This window comes from Neocloeon triangulifer, unplaced genomic scaffold, assembly GCF_031216515.1.
Source record: "Neocloeon triangulifer isolate White Clay Creek 2 clone unplaced genomic scaffold, ASM3121651v1 ptg000014l, whole genome shotgun sequence".
Taxonomy (NCBI): Eukaryota; Metazoa; Arthropoda; class Insecta; order Ephemeroptera; family Baetidae; genus Neocloeon; species Neocloeon triangulifer.
Genome location: NW_026775556.1, coordinates 2,725,244 through 2,746,927, shown reverse-complemented (window position 1 = coordinate 2,746,927; position 21,684 = coordinate 2,725,244). Strand labels below are relative to the sequence as shown.

The following is a 21,684-nucleotide window of genomic DNA, read 5'->3' as shown; positions in this document are numbered from 1 at the left end:
ACATACTGTAATGAACAGTAAAATATTTGTATTTGAGAAACGTTGTCTCCTTTAAAAAAGATCATTTTGACAATTTTTGATAAATTTAAAAAAAAAACCATTTAATTACAATTAATTAAAATCCATTCAAGATTTATAAATAATTTAATAAAATATAATTTAAAATCTAATATTATTATTATTAACAACTATTAGTAAAATTGGAATTGCAATTAATATAAATATAATTCCAGGCCCGTCAAACCGATTGTTAACACATGTGAATGATGTGAATTATTATTATTATTAAATTTACCAAAATTAACAAAAACATGTGAAATAAAAAAAATGCAATTATTAATTAAATAATTATTTTGAACTTACGTCCAACTTGATTCCAGGCAGGGCGAACCACTTGCAATTGAAGACGGGACTGTAGCTGAAAAACTCGTAGTCGTCTTTGTACCACTTGACCGAATAAAGGCGGGCATAGCCCAACTCGAAGTGGCAACTCATGATCACTGTCGCATGAAGCTCTGCGTACCGGGGCACGCTCACGTTCACAAAGTGCAGCCCGGAAGTGCCTGGAACACGATCAATAAAACGTCCCATTATAAAATTATCCGATCTTTTTTAGATATATTTTTTAAATTTAATTGAAACACAGATATATAAAAAAAACAATGTGTTGGAAATTTTTTCAGGAATTCAATTGAAAAAGATTCAATAAATTCATTTTGATTTTTTTTAAATGACTTCTTTAGTAAAATGACACGATTGAATTGCCTTTTTTTCTTAATCTTTCGTGCATCATTAGATATGTCATTACTCGTCAATTTAGTTGCAAGAGGTTAACTTAAGTAAGGATTCGCACAATAAACTCTGATCATAAAACTTTGGTACGAATAAACCTTCGTTCAGTTGTTCCTAGGGGACAAAGAGATAGTCCAGAGCAGCATTAAACTTTGCTTGCGATATTGAAGATTGTTTATTTGCAGCTCATTGGTACATATCATTATTATACAACTTTTAATGGATTTTATTGATTCTATTGTACACAGTAAAATATTTTTTGGGCATTGGGCATTAAATTACGTTTCGTCCTCAAACGTTTCTTAAATATCTCCTGATTCCTCACTTATACATTTTATAGTTTCAAATAATATTTATTGATTCTCTGCCCAAATAGATCTACCAAAAATTAGCAATATTCAATAAAAACACATTTGATCATTCACATTAAAACAAAAAATTGATCAAAGCAAGGTTTAAACTAATGGGAAAGCATTTGTCCAATTCAAAAGCAATCGAGCTCTATTATATGAGATCGCGCGTCGGTGATTCTGTAGAACGTCCTAATTTCACAGACGATTGAGGGAGCGTCGCCGGCGGCAAAAAGTGCTGCATGTTCACTTTTCGCGCTGGCAAGCGATCAAATGGCCCCTAATAGAATCACTTTTGCGCGCCACTCGAAGCGACGCGAGCCCATGAATTTTGAATCAGTGCGGCGATTTGCTGTGTGCAAAGTTTGCGTAATGAGAGAAAGACGCACCGCAGTCGTTCGGTCGTGCACCTGCTGCTTCTTGCAGTAATGGGCCTCGCGCTCTTTTCCGTTTAATATTCAGCCGAGGCCCCACTTTTAAAATATGCAATGAGAGCCGCTGAATTATGAAGAAGACAAAAGGCCAATGCGGTATCTTCTTCGCAGCAGAAGCGGCGCCGCCACACCGCATGCATCCACCTCTACACCGACTTGCAGAAGGACCGTAGATATACGGCGGCAGGATTACATTTACGCGTGTGCCTGGATTAACCCGTCAGGTCGGCGAAAAAATGGCTCTGGAGAGTTTCGAGCGACGAATATATTTGGTTTGCTTTAATTGTCTAAAGATGATAAAGAAAACAAGTGAAAATCTCTTACAATTAGCCAATTATTATTATTATTTTTTTATGTAATACAGTTTTATGACATCAAGTTCAGAAATTTTATAGTAATGATTTCAGACTTTTTTCAAAACAAATTAGGCAAATTGATCAATTAAAAGACAAGATTACATATTTCATTTTGTTTCATAATTTTTGTATTACCTTCTTCGTCATTGACTTGCAACCGTTTATAACAAAATAATGAATAAAAAAAATTCAAAAAAATTAAAAAAAAAATGAATGAATAACATATTACAAAGTATATTGATAGCAAACTCTTTTTTTATTTCAAACTCCTGCTGGAGTCCATATTTTTAGGAGATAAATACCAACAAAATGAAGTGAGTCTCTTGAGCTATATTAATTATTTGATTTATTTGATTCTCTGAATACTATTAAATAATTTAAAAAGTTTAACCCCCGATCGTGATTTTAGAAAAGTTCAAATTTGAGATATTTTGTTTTTGCATTAAAGATTATAACATAAATTCTACTCAATTTAAATTTTTTAAGTTTGCTATTAAGAAAGGAAAATTTTTCTGTATCATTTGATTTGCTCCAATCAATTTAATTAATATGCAAAATAATTTTCTTCATTTTCTAAATTTAGGATACTTAAAATTCTATGAATACCAACTGTAACTGGTTATATTTCTGGTAAACCAAAACAGTGAACATCATAATATAATTAAGAAGTGTTTTTAAGTTTAATTAATATAATAATTTATCTTGCAAAAATTCAATTGAGGAATTAAATTTAATATGCCCTTTGATTTGAATTCAAAATTCTAGCGGAAACAAATAACTTCTCCAAACTAATTTGCTGGGGGAAATTTGACTGCAGTTGCAGGCAACAGGGTCATATTATGCCGACCTTTGGCCCTATAAGGCAAAAGCCCCACCAGTGGGCTTTTCCTTTTCAATTTAATCCCTGAAAGCAGGTTTCTGGTCGGCCTTTTGGCGAACGCCTGTAAGAGCCGCAGTGTCTCTCCGCACTCGCTCTCCACACTGGCGCATGTTACTTTTCTTATTAAACATTCATGCGAATCTCGACCGTCGGCGGCTGATTTATATTGGATATATCCAGCGAGGACGTGAGTGTGTGTGATCTTTAAAAACGCGCAGCACTGCGGCAAAGGCCAATTTTAATTGCCATTATCCCTGAGCTCTGGTGCAAAATTTATACGCAAGAGATTAAAAAAAAAATGAGTTTTACATTATGTAATAATTTTTTTAAAGTAATCAATTTTCTCAAATTTTCTTTCAATCCTACAGCATGCTTCATTAAAATTTTTATATTTTAGTTTTTTTAATACAGTTTTGAGACATAAATGTATTGTTTCAGGAATTATTTACTGTTTTATTTATGCAATTGGTGAAATAGTATAATTTTGTAAATTTTCAAATCCTATTTTCAGGCAAAATTTGAATGTTTTATTTGATCCTCGAATGAAAGCCTTCTAAGCGTAAAAGCAAATTCAAAAATTAATAACGTATTGAATAAATTTTTTTCCTTCACGTAGATTGGGTTGCGTTTTACACACGCAAGCAATTTGCAATCCGGCTTCATGATTTTGGAGAATTCCATGAATATTTATCGAATCAGCAACGCCACTCGGCTGGTCCCCACATGGGACATTCTCGCACTTTGATGTCACTCTCGGCAGCAGCGAGTCCCGATTCGGCTGAAAGCGATGCTAATTGCTGCCTATTTATTTAAAACAGCGCGTTAATAAGTCAGCAGCGAGTGAGCTCTCGAGACGCGTTCGTTTCCACGGCGGTCGGTCCGCGGGAATTACATTATGCAAATCGCGCTCCTTCATTATGCAGTTTAGTCTGCTTCAACTGCCTTTTGAAAGTTAAATTTTGCGCCGCCGAAACAAATTTGCTCTGCATTATTTTGCAAATGCCGTTGCCGGCGACTTGCGGCTGCTGCCACTTTTTTTTCCAAAGTTACGCTTGTTAGAAAAAGAAGAAGTGGGTCGCCACTGTTTACCCAAAATATAAGTATCCTTTACTAATATGGTTCAATTTGTTTAGTTGCGCTCAATTTCAGATCTGCAGTGAGTAAAATTATGCAACAAGACCTACTCAACATATTTCTCCGACCAAAATTTTTCAAAAATGTATCTTAATTATATCAAGGCATAAAAGAATATTTCATCGAAATTCAGTTTCTCTTTCCAGTGATTTTACAAACTCTTTAATATAAAGTGTAAATTTGCACAAGTTTGTAAATTCTTTTAAAATTGAAATAAATTTTGCATTTTATTCCCATGTTATATAAATATAAATTATAATTTATTAATAAACTAATGTATTTATATCTTTTAAATTTTATTTGATTATATGTGGTTATTAATTTTTGGTTGGTCGAACATAAATAAGATTTATTTAACACAAATTACGTTCAGTTATAATGCAGAAAGGAATAAATTTCAGTAAAATTTCCTTTAGTAACATGAATAAATTGTTAGAAAACTGCATTGCTAAATTCGTTTCAATGCTTAAGACAACTATTTTAATTATAAAAAAATAAAAACTGAAAATAGCCAATAAAAAAATTAATTTTGGATGAAGTTTTTTAGATTCACAACAAAAACTAAAATATTCCACTAAATTTGGGCTGCATCAATCAATTCAAGAGGACAAACTATGTGTATGTGTATGGTTTGTTTCTTTTACTCGGCCAAAAGTCCGCATTTTATTTTGGGTCCGCGAGCCGAATTTCGTACGCATTATAAGTGGGCTGCTTGCAATTCAAAAAGCGGCGCCTCGGAAATGAAAAATCCCGACAAGGAAAATATTACCCATGAATAATTTCGGTGAGCGTTTCCAGACTGACACCGCGCAGTTGTGTGGAAAAGCAAGGTTCCTCCGTCGGACTGAATAAAACAGGCCGACGCACGCCGGAATTACGTTCGAAGACGACTGGTTATGCCGCACGCGCTCAAGTAATGAAAAATTTCACGTGCGCCTCGCGGAATGAAAAACAGCAGCCGTCTTCGTTCAGTGAAATATAATTTCAAGTCAAATAACTTTCGCTCATATTATAAAAATAGTTCACTTTTCCCTGTATTACTTTAATTTTGATATTAGGTTTTGATTAGATAATGCTTGTAAAAATTTGTAACCAAAAATGTCTATTGTTTGTCGAAATCATCATTAATCGATTTAATTTACATACTTGTCCTCAAAAAATAAATCATAACGCATAAGTTGCATAAATAACAATTGTAAGGGAAGCATTAGCTATTTATTTTCTCAACCTTTGACATTTCTCGCTGCGAGCAAACGGTGTAAAAAAATTCACAGATTGTTTGCGAGTTGGGAGGCATTCCTTGTTAATGAGCAAACACAGTACCAATAAAGTAAGTACGTACTTACATACATAAAAACAAATTTACGCTCTGTACTTTAGATGAGGAAAGAAAAAAAAATCGTGAAAACCTTTTTCTTGTTAATGAGCAAAAAATTTACATGGAAGCAAAATTTCTTTGCTTAGAATTAAATGTTTTAAAAACATTTAAAAACTATTTGAAAAAAAAATCAGATGTAAATGCTTTTCAAAAAAATTTAAAAAAATATTTAGCAATTTTTTTTGGATAAAAATTACTCAATTGCAAACCTTCATTTCGCCAGCATTGTTCCTAAATTGATATTTACACTATTAGCGATTTTGATTTTGCATCACTTTATTAATAGTAAAAATTACATACAGTATTTTGCTGAATACAATTATTTTTAGCAAGGTCCTTTCTAAGACATAGAGAATCACTAGCCTTTTTTATCACTTCTTTATCTATAGGTAGGTCTAAATACAGAGCTAATATCAGGTTGGCTTCACAAAATTTTGCTCTTCAAACCACAGAAACCGTTTTTATTCTCATCTTCTCAGTGTTAATTTGATTGGCCGCCCTTGCAATCTCTTTATTTGTTTTTCCCTTTTCCCTTTCTGGATTTGCACCAATTTGCTTACATCTGGAGCGTGTGCGGTCCGAGCACCAAATTCGCACCCATCGATTGAGGCCGGACCAAAGTGCCCGCTTTGAGCAAATCCTTTTTTATCTCAGAAAAGCTCAGATTGTTGCTGCTCGGATGGCAATCGCAGGTCTAAGAGGTGGCCAATCTTCGAAGGACTTTAAACGACAGTCGCGCACGGCATTAGAACGTGCCATTTTAAAATAAAACAAAAAATGCAGGGCCTTGGTAAAGGAGCGTGTTGAAATCCCCGGGAGGAAAGGCGCGTGAAACTTGACGCCAGATGAGACCGAAAAAAGGGAGCGCCAGAGAGAGACTGGAGTGTATGAAATTATACGCCTGGGTCACGGGCCAGGCTGGCTGGCCTCTTTCTCATCCCGATGCTGCATGTGTCACATCGTGTCTCGTGTTTTCGCTCCGATATTTGCCCGCCGCACAAATTGCTCCGCATTTGAAAGCGAGCTCTTCTCTTCTTTCTCTTCTGCTATATGGATCTCGCATCGTCTCACCCGACTGCAATTTGATTTGCGCGCGGCACCTCGTACGAATAAATTGCCGGAATATGTATTGCGAGGAATTTCGCGTCAGACTTTCAATCAGCTTTTCTTGCAAACCAACTGCTGTCGACGAGAGAAATTTTTCGTTACGAAGGTGGCATGCAACCGTTTTTATTCCAACGTCGCACCGGTTGCTGATCGAGTTGTAGTTAAGGGGCCATGGCTCCGTAACTTTATTGACGACCCATCGTTCTTGCAGAAAATTATTTTTGAGCTAAATGATCATATAAAAGAGTGGAGCAAACGCCACGTACGATTTTTAACAATCATATTTAGATTAATTGAGCCGATATGAGACTTAAAAAGTTACATTATGTAGAGGGAATAAGTTGAAATTGCAAATAAAGTTTGCCCATACATTTTGAGTCAGATTAATTAAAAATATAATACGCTCTACTTTTAATTACAGTTAATTTTTTTTACATTGCATTTATAATTTACAAATTATTTATTTAAAATAACTTTTAGAATTATTTACATCTTTTGATATTTTTTAATAAAAAAATAAATAAAATATTAACTATTTATTTCATTATTTTGATGTTTGATGAGCCTGACCTTTTATATTAATTTTATTTAACGAAAAAAATTGTAAACAAAATTGTATATATCGTCGGCTACGCGGACAGATGGCCAGTCCGTCGCTCCGCTTTTTGACACAAATGGCCACTAGCCATTTGCGCCGTTGGTACAAATGGCCAATTCGCATTTCCGGAGAAAATTTTTTTTTCTGCGCGAATATGTTCAAAAAGTCAAAATGCACCAGCCCACACGCTAAAAGTACCAACTTTACCCGTAGATGGCTCTTCTGTTGAGCCCGCAAGCAAGAAGTGCCATGAAAGCCACGCCCCCTCATGTGGTTTCCCATATCGCCGGATAATATGAATAAATACTTTTAATGCGTTTAATGTTAAAATTGGAAAAAATGATAAAAATAAAAAAAATCTTGAAAAAATGTATAATAAATATTAAAATATTTTACAATTTTCTAGAAGTAAAATCTCATTATTAGTTAATTACTAATTCAAATGGACGGACTCAATCAAACGAAGTGTTGCGAAGGATGCTCTCGTTGTGATAGACGTTTCCGCGAATGCAATCTTTTTTTTTTAGAACGCGTGAATTTAAAATATTCAAAATTTCAGCGATGAAGTTCAATTTAATCATGTATTTTTGATAATGCTAGATTAAAATTAATTCCGTCTAGGAGCGGAGGTATTAATGTTTCCGCGAGAATTTTTTTCCGTCCATTTTAAAAATAGAGAAAAGTTATAAAAAATAATAACCTAAACAGAAAAATGTTGCCAATTAAATTTTCTACAATTTTTTTCATTGGCTTAGTAACGTCAAAAATTTTTTCACTTACATACGGAAGGCTCAAAGTCAAAATAATATTTTTTTATAGCATAAGATTTTTTTAAAATTTTTTCGAGATGGCCAATCGATTGGAAATTAAATTTTCACCTCCGTTATTAAATTTCATCAAAAAATATTGAGCCGTTTTAAAATAAGAATATAATAATGTGATCACCCTTCAAACTGCTTTTGAAGACGAGGGTGCCGTCAGAGCGCTCACGAGAAAGCAAAGTGCAACTTAAAAACGGCTCAACATTTTTTGGTGTAATTTGGAAGCTAGATTTAAAATTAAATTTCCAATCGATTGGCTATCTCAAAAAAATTCTAAAAATTTTATTCTATGAATAAAAATAATATTTTGACTTTTAGCCTTCCGTACATAAGTGAAAAAATTTCTGACGCCTTTAAGCCAATGGAAGAAATTGTAGGAAATTTAATTGGCAACATTTTTCTATAAAGGTTTATATTGTTTTAAGCTTTTCTCTATTTTTAAAATTGATGGAACAAAATTCTCGCGGAAACAATAATAACTCCTCTCCCAGACGGAATTTATTTTAAACTAGCAAATCAAAAAATTAATTATCTAATTATGAATCAACGCTGAAATTTTAAATAATTTAAATTAACGCGTTCTAAAAAAATATTGCATTCGCGCAAACGTCTATCACAACGAGCATTCTTCGCGACACCTCGACTGACGGGGCGCCACTGTTGTGTCAACCAGCCGCTCCGCAGCAGCGGCTCCGATTTCGCCTTTATATTCATATCAGCGGTGATTTTTCGTTTTTTGGAATAATTTTTTCACTAATTTAATTGCAATATCATCCTTAACCTTGAGTTAAAAAGTGGATTCTGAAATCTGAACATTCTCGCAGATAATCAGTTTTTTGCTTCTCCTGTAAAATTGGAAAAGCTGTCGAGTGGCCATTTGTACCAACGGCGCAAATGGCTAGTGGCCATTTGTGTCAAAAAGCGGAGCGACGGACTGGCCATCTGTCCGCGTAGCCGACGATATATAATATAATAACAAACAGACCTACCAAATGCTTTAACGGTTACACAAGTCAACTTCAAGTCTATTCCCATCTTGGTACAGCTACTAACTATATAATTAGTAAAGGTGTAATTTGAAATTTTTAATATCAAATAGATTCTCTCTGGATTTCAATCCAAGAAGAGAAACACCCCCCTGTCATTCTAAATTCAAAAAGAAAATAATTCCCAAAGAAATATTGTCTTTTTGAGATTATCTACGAGCAATAAATAAAAATAGGGTTACAAGAGATACAAACAAATGTATTTAATTTGGTTGCCATTTAGCAAAGTCGGTTAAGTGAACTTTTCGATTTCATTTTTCTTTAGACTGTTTCTTTCCCACTTTGCAAATTTAATTGCAAGTAATCCTCTCTCTAATTGACGGCAGGACGCAACAAGTTATTAACATATTCGCGTTTGCGTTCTGTCGCCAATGCGCGAGGCTCCATAAAGTACACCATAAATTTATCTGCTATGGGTGGAGGGGGAGCGGCTGCTGGGCGTAATTAATCCCGTTCAACAAAAGCAGTGACCCAAAAGTGTTGTTTCCTGCAATATGTTGCCATGTAAAGTTGCGCCAAGAAGAACACACACATTTTCATCGTCGCTCCAGTTTTGAACTCGGCCGTGTGCTGCAGAAAAGAAAAAAACGCGTTCAACTTTCTTTCATTCTTTTTGTCCGCTAAACTTGCTCCAGACCCTTGTTCCGAAGGTGTCACACCGAGAAAACAATGAAGTGTCTCTCTCGCGCCTGCTGCAGGTAATTTTTTGTCTTTCCCCCTTCTGCAATAAATCTGGCCATCAATTCCGTTTTGCTCTCCGCTCTGTTAGGCACGGCGATGATCAAAGTCGGCAGATTTTTAATTAGCTCATTCATTATTCTACTCGCCGGGGCGAGTTGGATTTTTGCTCAAGGAAAATGAATCTCGCTTGCCGGCAGATTAAGAAAGACGGGAAGCACTTGAGGAAAATTAGAGGAAAACGAGTCGCCTCTTCTTTCACAGAGAAAAGGAGAGGGCAAGCGGGGGTGCAAAGAAGGAAATTGCCTCGTCAAAAGTCACACGAAGAATCAAGACTTTGCAGAAGGGCAGCAACAAAATTTTATTTACTTTTTGTTTTTAAAGATATTCACTTTTTCAATTCCTAAAATTTTGAATGAATGACTTTGCATTCATTTTTAAGCTTGCTCCTAAGAAACAATTTATTTATTAAACGCTCAATGCTTGCATGAGGCTAAATTGCTATATGGAGTTGGAATAAAGTTTTGCAAATAAATGATAACGCATGTAACTCTCTATAGCTTATTAAAAACCCGTTTTTTGCTAGTGGTGTTGCCGTTGTGTCCAGCAACTCTATTTTTTCCAGTTATGATTTGCTTTCTCTATCCATCATTTGACATAGAAATAAGAAGCAAACAATCGGAAGAATGAAAAAACTATAAAATAATTGCATGGATTCTTTTAAATCAATTTAAAATTGGAGTCTTTCAAATTTTAGTTAATATAAAAAATGTACAAGAAATCAAATGATTGTGAAAGGTTGTTTTTTACTTTTAAGTTTCATTTTCCAAATTTATTCTTACTTTTACAAGATTAAAAATAATTGCGTTCATTTTCTGTCAATTCTAGAGCAATATTTTTAAAAATATTCCTAACTTTATTTCAACTATGCGATTTGAATTGTCAGCCGGTTGACCTTTCCAAGCTACTTTAATTCCGCTTCTGTGAGAGTAGAATTAAAATTTCTGCATAACGAACAAATTAACGGCGGCGAGCGAAATTAGCAAAGCGCGCGTGAAGCAACGCTCAAACGAGCTGCAAATAAATTGAAAGTGAAAATATGCAGAAAATCGACGGTCGGCGCGGGTGGGCGGCAGGGCAGCCCAATTTTCGGTTCAAACGCTCCAGCACCCGAATCAATGACCCTGAAGGGAATACGCGCCGGATAGTCGATCCGACGGGGAGGCTGGTGAAATTAATCCGCGTTTTGCGGGGCTCGCTTTGTTGCGAAATTAGAGTTGCGACAATGTAGCCTTGCAACCAAACAAGCGCAGCCTAAGAAAACAGACAGAGCAGGGCGGAGGTGGATTAAACAGGGCGCAGTGTTCAATGGCCGCTTGCGGTGTCGCTTGATTGCGTCTGTCGGCTTCCTCTCTTTTCGAGAGAGCGATGCGGAATTTGTTTGCCTCTCGTCTTCTGTGATTGGATTTCATTCTTGTTGCTCGCAGATTAATCTGCTTCCTTTTTACATTCGGCGCCAAGGGACGGATTTAATTGTGTCAGCACAACTCCGGCAGCGACTTCACATTTCAAATCAGTTTCTTCTTCTTTGCCAATACTCGTCAAGGACACGTCGATGAATGTCTTTTGCTGGTATTGAAAGTTTGATGTGAGTTCGAAAGAAAATTCAAGCAAAGGTTTCCGTAATGTACGATATTAATTATCATTTATAATGAAAATTTCATAATCATGAATATTTGTAGCAAAATGCAAATAATATTATTTGTAATTAAAATTCAGGAACGGGCGCTGAATTTAAAACTGCAAAAGAAAATTTTATACGCCTTCAATGAGAGAATTTTTAATAGACCGCCCAACGAAGATTTTTCCTCTGCTAGCAGTTTTTGTGGCAGCAACTTTAATTTTGACTATTTTTTCCTGATAGAAAGGGTTCGGCGTTTCTTTTCACTCCAAACATATTTATCACGTGCTTAAATTTAATTGTGTGCTAAAATCTGTAAAAATATTAATTGGAAATATTTTGGAAATTAAGAGAAAATTATGAAAAAACAACGGAGTTATTTTATTATTTAGAAAAATGTTTTTCATAAAAATTTTCTTCAGATACTTCTCTCAGTTTCAAACTTTTAATTTTTTCAAAAATTATGTTTATTATGTGTTTGTTAATTCATTTTTATTGACTAGTGGATGGAAAAATTGTTCCATTAATAAAAAAGTTCAGAAATAGTAAAGTCTGTTCGTGGTAGAAAATGAAGCAAATTGGGTCGTAAGTGTGACACTTGCCGGTTTATCATTCTCAGCTCGCAAACTGCCGTACAAAGGCCGCAAATTTCATCTAGTTTGCATATCGTCGCCGGAGTATGCAACAAAAACAAATAGAACGGCAATTGGAATATAACAACCATGTGTATATCTCCTATTTGAATAAGAATATTAGCTCGCTGTAAAAATAAGCGCCATTGTAAACAAGAAGGACTGGAAAAAAAGAGTACAACTGAGCAGTAACCAGAACGAGCCGCTGCTGTGAAATAAAAAGCCGGCGACTGTGTTATTATTTGTTTGCATTTGCAGCATCCTCTTTGTTCCGTCGAACGGCGACATGGCGCAGATGAGAGGAAATTTAGATGAGAGGAAATTTTCTTTGATACAAAAACGACTGCAGGGTCCAACTGCGATGAAACGTACGATTTTATTTGAAAGTCAGTTGTGTAATATTTAAAATTTTAAATTGTAAATTAGGATATGTGCTTCAAATATCTGTTAATTTAAAAACTTTTTTAAAATTTAATATTAGAAAACTATAATTCCAGTAGATCGTAATAATATTATTCAATTTGCATAATGTATTATATTATTCTTCTTGTAATTAATGAGAATGCAATTTCAATTAATAATCTGTATTGTTGGCAGGGCTTCAGTAGTATGATATATACAAATTAATATACATAAGATACATAAAGTTAATACCTAAATTCACAAAATAATAAAATGAACATCATACACATGTAAGTATTAAATTTTAAGACATAAAAACATTTAATTATTCAAAAAATGATTTAATTTAATATTTTAAATATGTAAAATGAAACATAAAAAAACTATATTTCAATTATAATATAAAATAAATAATATAAATTATAAGTTAGATGTTCAAATATGGCCTAATACAAGTATTTACGGTATTTACAGTGCACCGTATCTTGCTGAAACCAAGGAAACGGTGGAAATTTTCGGTGCATTGACCAACCCACAATCTTGCCGCCCTATCACCCTCCACCCTCCCTTCAGGTTACTAGAATTGCCGCTTTTCATTCAAAATAGCCGTAATTTCAGCCTACTTTAATTTTCACTAAGCGAACCTTCCATTTATGTAATCATTTAAACTTGTAATAAGCGTGTGCGAAAATATTCGGTTTCTGATTGGGCGCGGAAAAAGTTCACCGAGAAGGTGGGATCAACTCGTCGCTGATAAGGTTTGTTAATAATACTAGGACAAAAAGCAAAATTTTAAATGCTTCATACGATTATATTTAGAAAAAATCCCAACAGAGGGATGAAAAATTTAAAGTTTATTCCAATCGGCGTGGGGCCTTTTGATGGAATAATTGCTGCTGGCTGGGAAACGCGAGCCGACTGATGTGAAGTGGCAATAAAAATGTCGTTATTGCACAAGGAGCGCCGGCCGGAGGGAAAACGCGATTTTCATTGGGCTGCACGCGCGGTCGAGCGGATTAAAAATCCGTTTCGCGAGAGAGCAGGGCGCCTTGATGTGATCTGCATGCATGAAATGTGGCAGCAGCCGTGCCAGGAGCAGCGCAGGTTAATTTGAAAGGAAATTGCCGAGAGTTGAGAGCCGCGCAGCTAAAAACAGGGAGGGCGTCTCAGCAAAAAGCGCACAGCAGCTAATTAAAATTTGACAAGGGCACCGAAACATGGCGCACGCAACTCAATCTTGGTCTAGTCTAGAATGCGAAATCTCACTCAGAAGAATTAAATGTGATTTTTAACATCTATAATTTCAGACATTAAAATAGGAAGTTAGTTGAGAGCCGCTAATAAATCAATTATTTTAGGTAAAATTAAATTGAAAACTGAATAATTTGCGTAAAAAAAATTGACAATAACAGGATAGAAAATTATTTAAAAGTTTAATTTTGACAATGTTGAATCAAGTCAATTCACACGAAGGAGAATATTGTTGAAATAAATTAAAATAAAGGTTGATTATGAATGTAATTAAAAATTGGCTGTTTCCATTGATGGGCAATAGCCCATAGTTGAAACATGTACACAACAGCATAATATTGTTCTTATTGGTCTTTCCTGCAAATCCGCAAGGAACAAAAAACAACAGGAAAAACCCATTGAGGAATGCATGATGCATAACCTTTGATCATGAAGCTCTAAAAAATAAATGAAGTTGTACTCTTGATTTCAATTTTAATAAACTTTATTCTAATATTTTATGATATGCACAATTTAATTTTAATTGCTGCATTTTGTATAATTTGATTTATTTTGTTTCAAATTTATTCATTCTGCTGCAATTTTATCTCCAGTATAAATTTAAAATACTCAGTTAACTACAATCATTGGTACTGTGAAATCTTTTAAATCTACATACTATGACAAAAATTTTAAAATTAAAAAAAATGCAAATTAAAGATGGAATAACTATTAATTTTTGTACATGCCTTAAATATAATCTGATCATTATTAAATTTGCAGTTCAGTGTTATAGAATTTAGAATATCAAATAATAATAGCGATTGGAACATTTGTAGAATCTGAAGGATTTTCTGATTTTCCAGGTATAGTTTTCAATTTCGCATTGAATCGTCCACGTCAAGGTGAAACGAAACCCTTTGATTTTTTTCCTTGCAAGGCAAGGTTGACGGGAAAGTGAGACCAGCCGATGTCACAAGGGAGCCCTTGTCTATTTTGCAGAGTGCTCGGCGTCCGTCAACCGACGAAAGAGAGCAAAAGGAATGAAAAAAAACTGCTGCTTGGTTATTTATTTTTTCATTCTGTGCACTCACAGACGGCATCGCATGCACCGTTTAATGTTCCGTTTTGCAGCTCGTTGCATTTGGTTTGATCAAAATTTTCCCCTCGGAAGATCCAAGAGACATCAAAACCCGGCACAGGCAACGTGAATGCAGATTGCAAAAATTGGCGATGCGTGCTAGTCTCAACGACTTCTCGCAGCTAGTTTAATTAAAGGGTTCATTTAAAATAAGTTACATTACTATGATGAAGTTCCTGCGGTTGAAGTATTTTAATTAACAAGGTGCAAGGTTAAAAAATTAAAGCGTATCATTGCATCACTAGCAGAAAATCCCAGTCTGCTTGAGAATTACTAGTATGCATTAATCTCCTTTAATATTGAAACTTCTTCTGATTGATTTGTATAAATTAATTATATATAAAATATTTAACTTTTAGTAAGACCAGCTATTGTTTCAATGTCTAACTAGGAACGTCAAGCTAATTAAGCAAAGAAAAATTTAAAAAAAAATATGCGTTTAATTATGGATATTAAAATAAAATAATAAAGCGGTAAAATGTTAAGATGTATTATAATTTATTTCAAGTATAAATATACATTTATTTTAATATAATGTATATAATTTTGTATTTTTTTTTTTTTTTACTTCAAAATTTAATCCTCTTTATACTTGCTCATAAGTCAAGCAGTCTCTCGAAGAGACGATCTACAAAACCACATTCTCGCCTGCACATCTCAAGCGCTTTCAGGATCGTGTGGTTTTTGTGGTTAGATCGAGACTTGGTGAGCAGCTAACGTTTCTCCTAACCTCTGCTTTTACAAACGAAACCATTGAAAATCGATACACACGTTATGAGTGAGCTTGAGTGAAACACAATACGAAAATCAAACACATATTTTTTAAAGATGTCAAAAAGAAAATGGTACAAAAATATCTCCGAAATCATAAAATCCGCTCGCTTTCCGAATTACTTTCTCCTCGAGTGGGTCGGAGAGCTTTGAGAAGAAAGGAACGTGTTTCACGCGAGGGCACGCGGATCAAAATCCCCGAGAGAGGCGAAATTCGACGCAGCACCTGCTCTTAATTAGAATTTCATTCGCGCACGGAGACACCCAATGACAATGAGGTTGCAATCGGGTGATTCAGTTTTAATGATGCTCCACGCGCGAGACGAATATAGACAGAAAAAAGATGTAAGAAAAGTCGTCGTCGGCTCCTTTGAACACAATAATGAGCATCAGTCATCCCCCCAAACAGCACTCACGGGCGCCGGAAGAAAATAAAAAAAGGGAGTCAAAGACGAGACTTTCTCCGAGAAATAACACAAACAACAACAAAACAAGAAACGTGTGGTTGGAAGGCGAAAATAAAATGCCTAGAGAGATTACCGACCGACGAGTGAGTGAGCACGCACAGGTGCATGCCTAATCAGCACAGGAATTCAATTTTGGTTTATTTTTTGACCTTATTTTAAAATAGTTGACTAAAACTTTCTGTAACACTTAAGAATATTGAAATTCTGTAAATGACAAGCCAAGACGTTAAAACACGAATTTATTTTCTAAAAAAAAAAAAAAAAACACATGTTTCTGGCATATTTGTCAGTAGGAATTAGATTTTGTAATTATTAACAAGTCTCAAGAAATGAACTGATAAAATGAAACTGATTGACGAAAAAAAAAATATGAAAGTAGGAAGCTATATTGAGATCGACTCATTTTGCTAAATAAATTTGTTACTTTTTTTCTGAAATATTCACCAAGAGAAATCTCTAATTGAGTAATCATACTTTTCGTGCAAGAATATAAGTAATTACAAATTAAAATCAAAGAAGAGAGACGAAGAAAAACTTTGTTTTTATTGTGCAAGAGTTTCAAGTCTCCGCAGTCGGCTTGAGTTCCGTCGCAACTTCTCTCTTGGAAAAGTTGCCCGTCCACTTATTTGCATTTCATTATCATAATTCAGACCACACATTTGAACGTGATTATCGTTTTTCTTTCGCCTTTTTAGATCGGCGCCGACTCGTGAATGCTTGCGGTCGAGATTATTATGTGGAAAGTTTGCCGCGTGCACTCAGCCCCGTGCATTGCACCCACGTATATTCATTGGCGTTGTTTATGCAACTTTTCAAGCCACACACTGGAGCGAGAACGTGTTCGCTCCACTTTTCCTGAATCACCGATTCTGCTCATTAAGCATCAGCGATTTAAAGTTGAACTAAATTAAGGCTCCAGCATATTGATGCTTTCAAATAATCAATCAAAAGCTTTACATTAATACTAGACCTTCTCATTAATACAGCTTTAATTCATGAGAGAGCAATTTATATTTATTTTCTCTAATTATGACTCTAGCTGAAGTTTTTTAGAACAATTATAATTAAAATTGTAGGCTACGCAAAGTTTTAATTAATCATCATTTATATGAACTAGATTTATGTTGGAGATTTTATTAATTGTTAAGGCAATAGCTTATGTAATGGATAAAAAAGAATTTAAAATTTTGATTACCAATTTTTTTTTACGCTTGCAATTATATAGATGAATTTAAATCTTATCCTGTTAATTTGCAGTTTCAAATTTTAAATTGAATACTAAAACATCAAACATCACAATAAAATAAGAGCGAGAAAATTGAGATATTTGGGAAAAAGTGTAATACACCCTTTAAAACATCTTTAAGCTTCTAGAATTTGCTTTATATCAGATAAACGTTTCCAACTTTCAGGTATGCTTGCTGAAAAAGTAATTTAAAAGAATAAATAAACATTAATCATAAGTTTAATTCACAAATTTACTGCAAAGAATAACAATAATTTTGAATAACATGTTTGCACGTTTCAAAAGCTGAATAATTTAAAACAATAGAGCTTCCGCATTTTTATGGATCAATTGCTCTCTCCTCAAGCTCTTTCAAGGGTTTTTGCGTTTTACGATCGGCTTTACGCTATCAAGAAGGCGTATGCTATCACCATGCAAACTACTGGTCTTCTGCGTATGTGTGTGAGTTGCGTATATGCATAATGCCCTCGTAAAAGTTGTCTCAAACAACCCTTCACATCTTACGCACTTCGTTTCTTTCTTTTCCTGTTAAAAGGTCAAAACTTGCTTGTTTGACGCTCGCAAAACTCGTGTGACGACAATAAATAAATCGATCTAATCGCAGAGTGCCTCGGAACTTGAAAGTTCTCACGATCCAATTTTTCTTCGCTTCAATATGCATAAATTAAAAGTAGTGCAAATTAAACGGAGGAAAAGTCCCGGAAAATGCAAATCGAGGTGCAGTTCTTGCGAGGCACGGACTTATACTTCTTCGGTAATGAAAACCTTCAGCTCGCTGATTGCATTATAATTCTTGCCGGCAAAATCTCAACCCGTTCGGAAGCAGCAGCCGGCGGAGCTGGAAAAATTCTCGCAGCCAGCGGCTTCTTTTCTGCTCGCTCGCTCGCGCTGTATTAGATTACGCGTGCTTAAAAGTTATAAAGGCGCCGCATCCGTATAGTGGAAGAAAATTTTGCTACGAATTTATGGGCCCTTGAGAGTTTCGTTTTTAACGCCTAAAAGTTTCTGTGAGATATTTTAAAAGTTAATGCAATCTACTAACTAGACGCGGTGGTATCTTTTGATTTTTTTTCTTTATAAAAATAGTTCTGGTCCCTAAATAATAAATGATGGTGTGACGCTGGATTAATTGTGTATTTTACATTAATCACCCTCAGTTTGAATTTGAACTTTGGAAAAAAAAATTATCAGACCATAATGTGAAGTTTACTGATGTAAATATTTCTAATAATTGTATAAATTATGCTTGTTGAAATCTAGTATCGATATCTCTAAATAAAATTATTGATGGCCACTCTGATTAGTCACTGCAATAATATGTATTCATTTTTTTTTTTAAATTTTGTAAAAATAAAACGGGACACACACCCTAAAAGAGAGTAAAAAATCTCAGCCTTATACAGAGTTTAAAGCTAGGCTCAAGAACAATATGAATAAGGTGAATGAAAGCTCTTCCGAAAAAATCTTCCAATAGCGTATCAATTACTTTGTGCTAAATTCAATATTTTTCAATTGAACCTGCGGGAACGTGGGGATGAAGTATAGAGAAGGTAAGGCAGTTGGATTTCTCTAAAATATTATAGATATTGGCCCTGTAAACATTCCTGCTTCTATGGAGGCAACATAAATAAATATTAATTGGAAAGTAATGGAATTCAGAGAAAATTTGAATACTTCAGTTGTTATGGAGCATGGAGGTTCTATTTTTGATATTAAAATTGATTGAGAATATATTAAAAAGTATAATCATTAAAAATATTTAAATAATATATCATTTTAAACTGAATTGAAGCATTTACACGTTATCGCTTCAAAATCAAAATTATTACAAAAAATTTTAATTGACATGTCTTTAATAAGTATATTCCCAAGAAGCATTTCTTGTCTTTTTTTTTAATTTACACTCTTCATCTTTGGGTTCAATTGGCCATTTTATTTATTCATCAAGATTAAACCGGTAGCCAATTTACTTCCGACTTAACCTTTTGGAGTTAAAATGGGTGGAAATAACTTTTAAATAAAATGGGGAAATTAATTTGAATACAAATTTTAATCAAAACCATTAAAACTAATGCCTGATTGCATGAAGGATAAGGGCAATATTTTGCTTATTAAAACTCGTATCAGTAAAATGTGAACTCTTTTTTCCCATTAATTTGCTACAAAGCACTTTATTTATTTACACGCGGCAAAAGCAGTATTTTTACAAGTTCACTTTGCGGTATTTAGTGACGCACTGGCTAATTAATGAAGCGTCCTAAAGCTTGTCAAAGCAAATCAAAATGTATATATTTTAGCAATCACAATAGCCACAAACAAATTCAGTCATGGAAGAACATAGCGCGCGTGGCAGAAAGGCAATTTTTCATTAACCTGCTCGAGTTTTCTGTTTGATTGCGCGAATATATAAATTGTGCCATAAATTGCGCCGCGATTCATCAACTCCCATGACATTTCAAATTATATTCCTAAAAAAAATAAAACGAGCAGAGAGAGAGAAAAACAAACACAGTCAATATCAATTTACAAAAAATACGCGGCCGTCATTCGAAGCGACACAATGTTGTTTCTGCTCGGCGATATTTGCTCAAAAGCCACATTTTTTCCACCACCTAGAGTTTATAAAAAGTGTCAATTTGCGGCGCCAATGGCGAGGGGCCTTTATTTTACGACCTCTCTTCTTTTACAGGTGAAGCCGCCGCAAATTGCGGACAGAGAGACAATCGCAGATGGAAAAAATGATCGGCGCGTTAACGACCCGATTGTTGGCCTTCTTCATTGTTGCGCGTTCATTGCGGCTCGACTCGCTCTCGTAAAACAAGAAGAGGCCGTGACAATAAAAACGAGGAGAATATCGCGCGCGCGATCTCGTTTTACGGCCCATTTGTGAAATTTTTATTTTACGCGTGGAAGGGCAGGTTGAAGTGCGTTGTCCGCCAATTTTCGCCCTGTCCTATATCTATATACGGCGTCACCGCTAAATTTCGATTGATCCACGCCCTTCAATTGTGCCGCTACATAATGTCCTTATGGATTGATGAGCTAATTGAATTTAACTCAATCTAAAGTAGAACACATTTGAAAGCTTTCCATTAGATTAAGCAAGGAGATGCAATTTAATACTCTCCATTTGAAACAATAAATTCTTGATAAAATTTATAGAAAAATAAGTGACACACTTAGGATTTACATGAAATTTCAGATAGTGATTTCAAAATAAGCGATTTTAGTTCTAAAATGAGCATTAATTTGCAAAAGAAACTGCCCAGAAATTGAAACACATTCTAATTAGCATAGTAATTTATGCGTGGTTCTCCACGAAAATTAGTTTAGGTTTTAGTCTATTCAAAATACAACAGTGATTTCAACTCGTTTTGCTAAAAAATTAACAATATAATTTTAAAGGTAATTGGAAAAAAAGTTTTAAATTTACAACAAATTCTATCAAATAAGTTTTTTTTGTAGGTTGTTTATTACAAAGGTTTGTTAGCTTAAATAGATTAAGTTCGGCTCTTTCAGTAAAATGGAGTCTGGGATTTCTGGTTTTAATTTGAATGATGGGTGGTCATCTACAAGCAATGAGAAATATAGTGCGTAAGATTAGATTGAGAAAGGGAAATTATGTTTTATAAAATCTATGTTTAAATATAAAAATTCTCACCTAATAAGAATATAAATTGCATACCTAAATTGCTCTTTTGTGACGATTACATTGTCGTTTTATCATTACATTTCTTCTTGACCATTTCGAAGAGAATCAGAATAGGATTAAATTACAGCCACAGCTATATAGCATAAATAATAATTTATATCAATATATTGTTCCCTATTTCTGTAACGGTGTTTTATTGTCATGAAATAGATATTTAACAATAATTTTATTTTCTTATCTTAACTTGTAATTACTGAAATTCATCAGTGTTTATCAGTGGTAGTGGAGATTTGGATAGGAAAATATTCTGAAACTTTCAAGTAATTTTCAAAAAGACAATGTCATCCTTTTCTAATCTATGCCTTTTAAATTGATTTGAACTATTGTGGGTAATTTATACGATATTTTAGACGTAATTAATTAATTATAAAAAATTTAAAACATGTAATAAATTAAAAAAGCCTACCGTGGGCAAAGACGAAGAGCGCGATGACAGTGGCGATCAGCCGCGGCTCCATCCTCGCGAGAATTGAGATGCAGGCGGTGATTTAGCGGCAGTGCAACATGTTCTGCCCGTCGAGGGTGGATTTGGACTGGCTGCGTGTGCCGGGGTGAGAAAGCAGCCCCGACAAGGGGCGCCGCGGTCGCCGCCGCATCAAAATACAGTGCGCGCGCACGACGCCGCCTAATTAAATTTATTGCCGGCTAATTCGTCGCGCCGAATTGAAGGCAGGGGTGATAATTAACCCTCATTGGCATTAACCCCCGGTTTCTGAATCGCTGCTTTTTGTCTCGTGCATAATGCGAAGCTCAAATTTAATTTGCGGTTCGCCGATCCTCTTGATTATCAAGTGCGGTGAAATGAGATTTTTGGCAAAGTTCTGCAGG

General features: G+C 34.7%; 1 protein-coding gene across 2 annotated transcripts in view; it reads right to left on the bottom strand.

Annotated features, from left to right (window-relative positions):
- The window catches only part of LOC132199764 (uncharacterized), a 30,047-nt gene extending 8,663 nt beyond the window's left edge, over window positions 1-21,384 (bottom strand). Inside the window, exons 1-2 of one of the 2 annotated variants that reach the window (XM_059624722.1) lie at window positions 21,263-21,384; window positions 364-563 (exon numbers count right to left, since the gene is read on the bottom strand). In XM_059624722.1, the coding sequence (XP_059480705.1) occupies window positions 364-563; window positions 21,263-21,314 (252 nt within the window). In that variant the 5' untranslated portion in view covers window positions 21,315-21,384. Of the gene's footprint in view, window positions 1-363; window positions 564-4,715; window positions 4,842-21,262 lie in introns of those variants that run through there. The other variant, XM_059624723.1, reaches the window with a different exon arrangement.
- Between the last annotated feature and the right edge of the window lie 300 nt (window positions 21,385-21,684).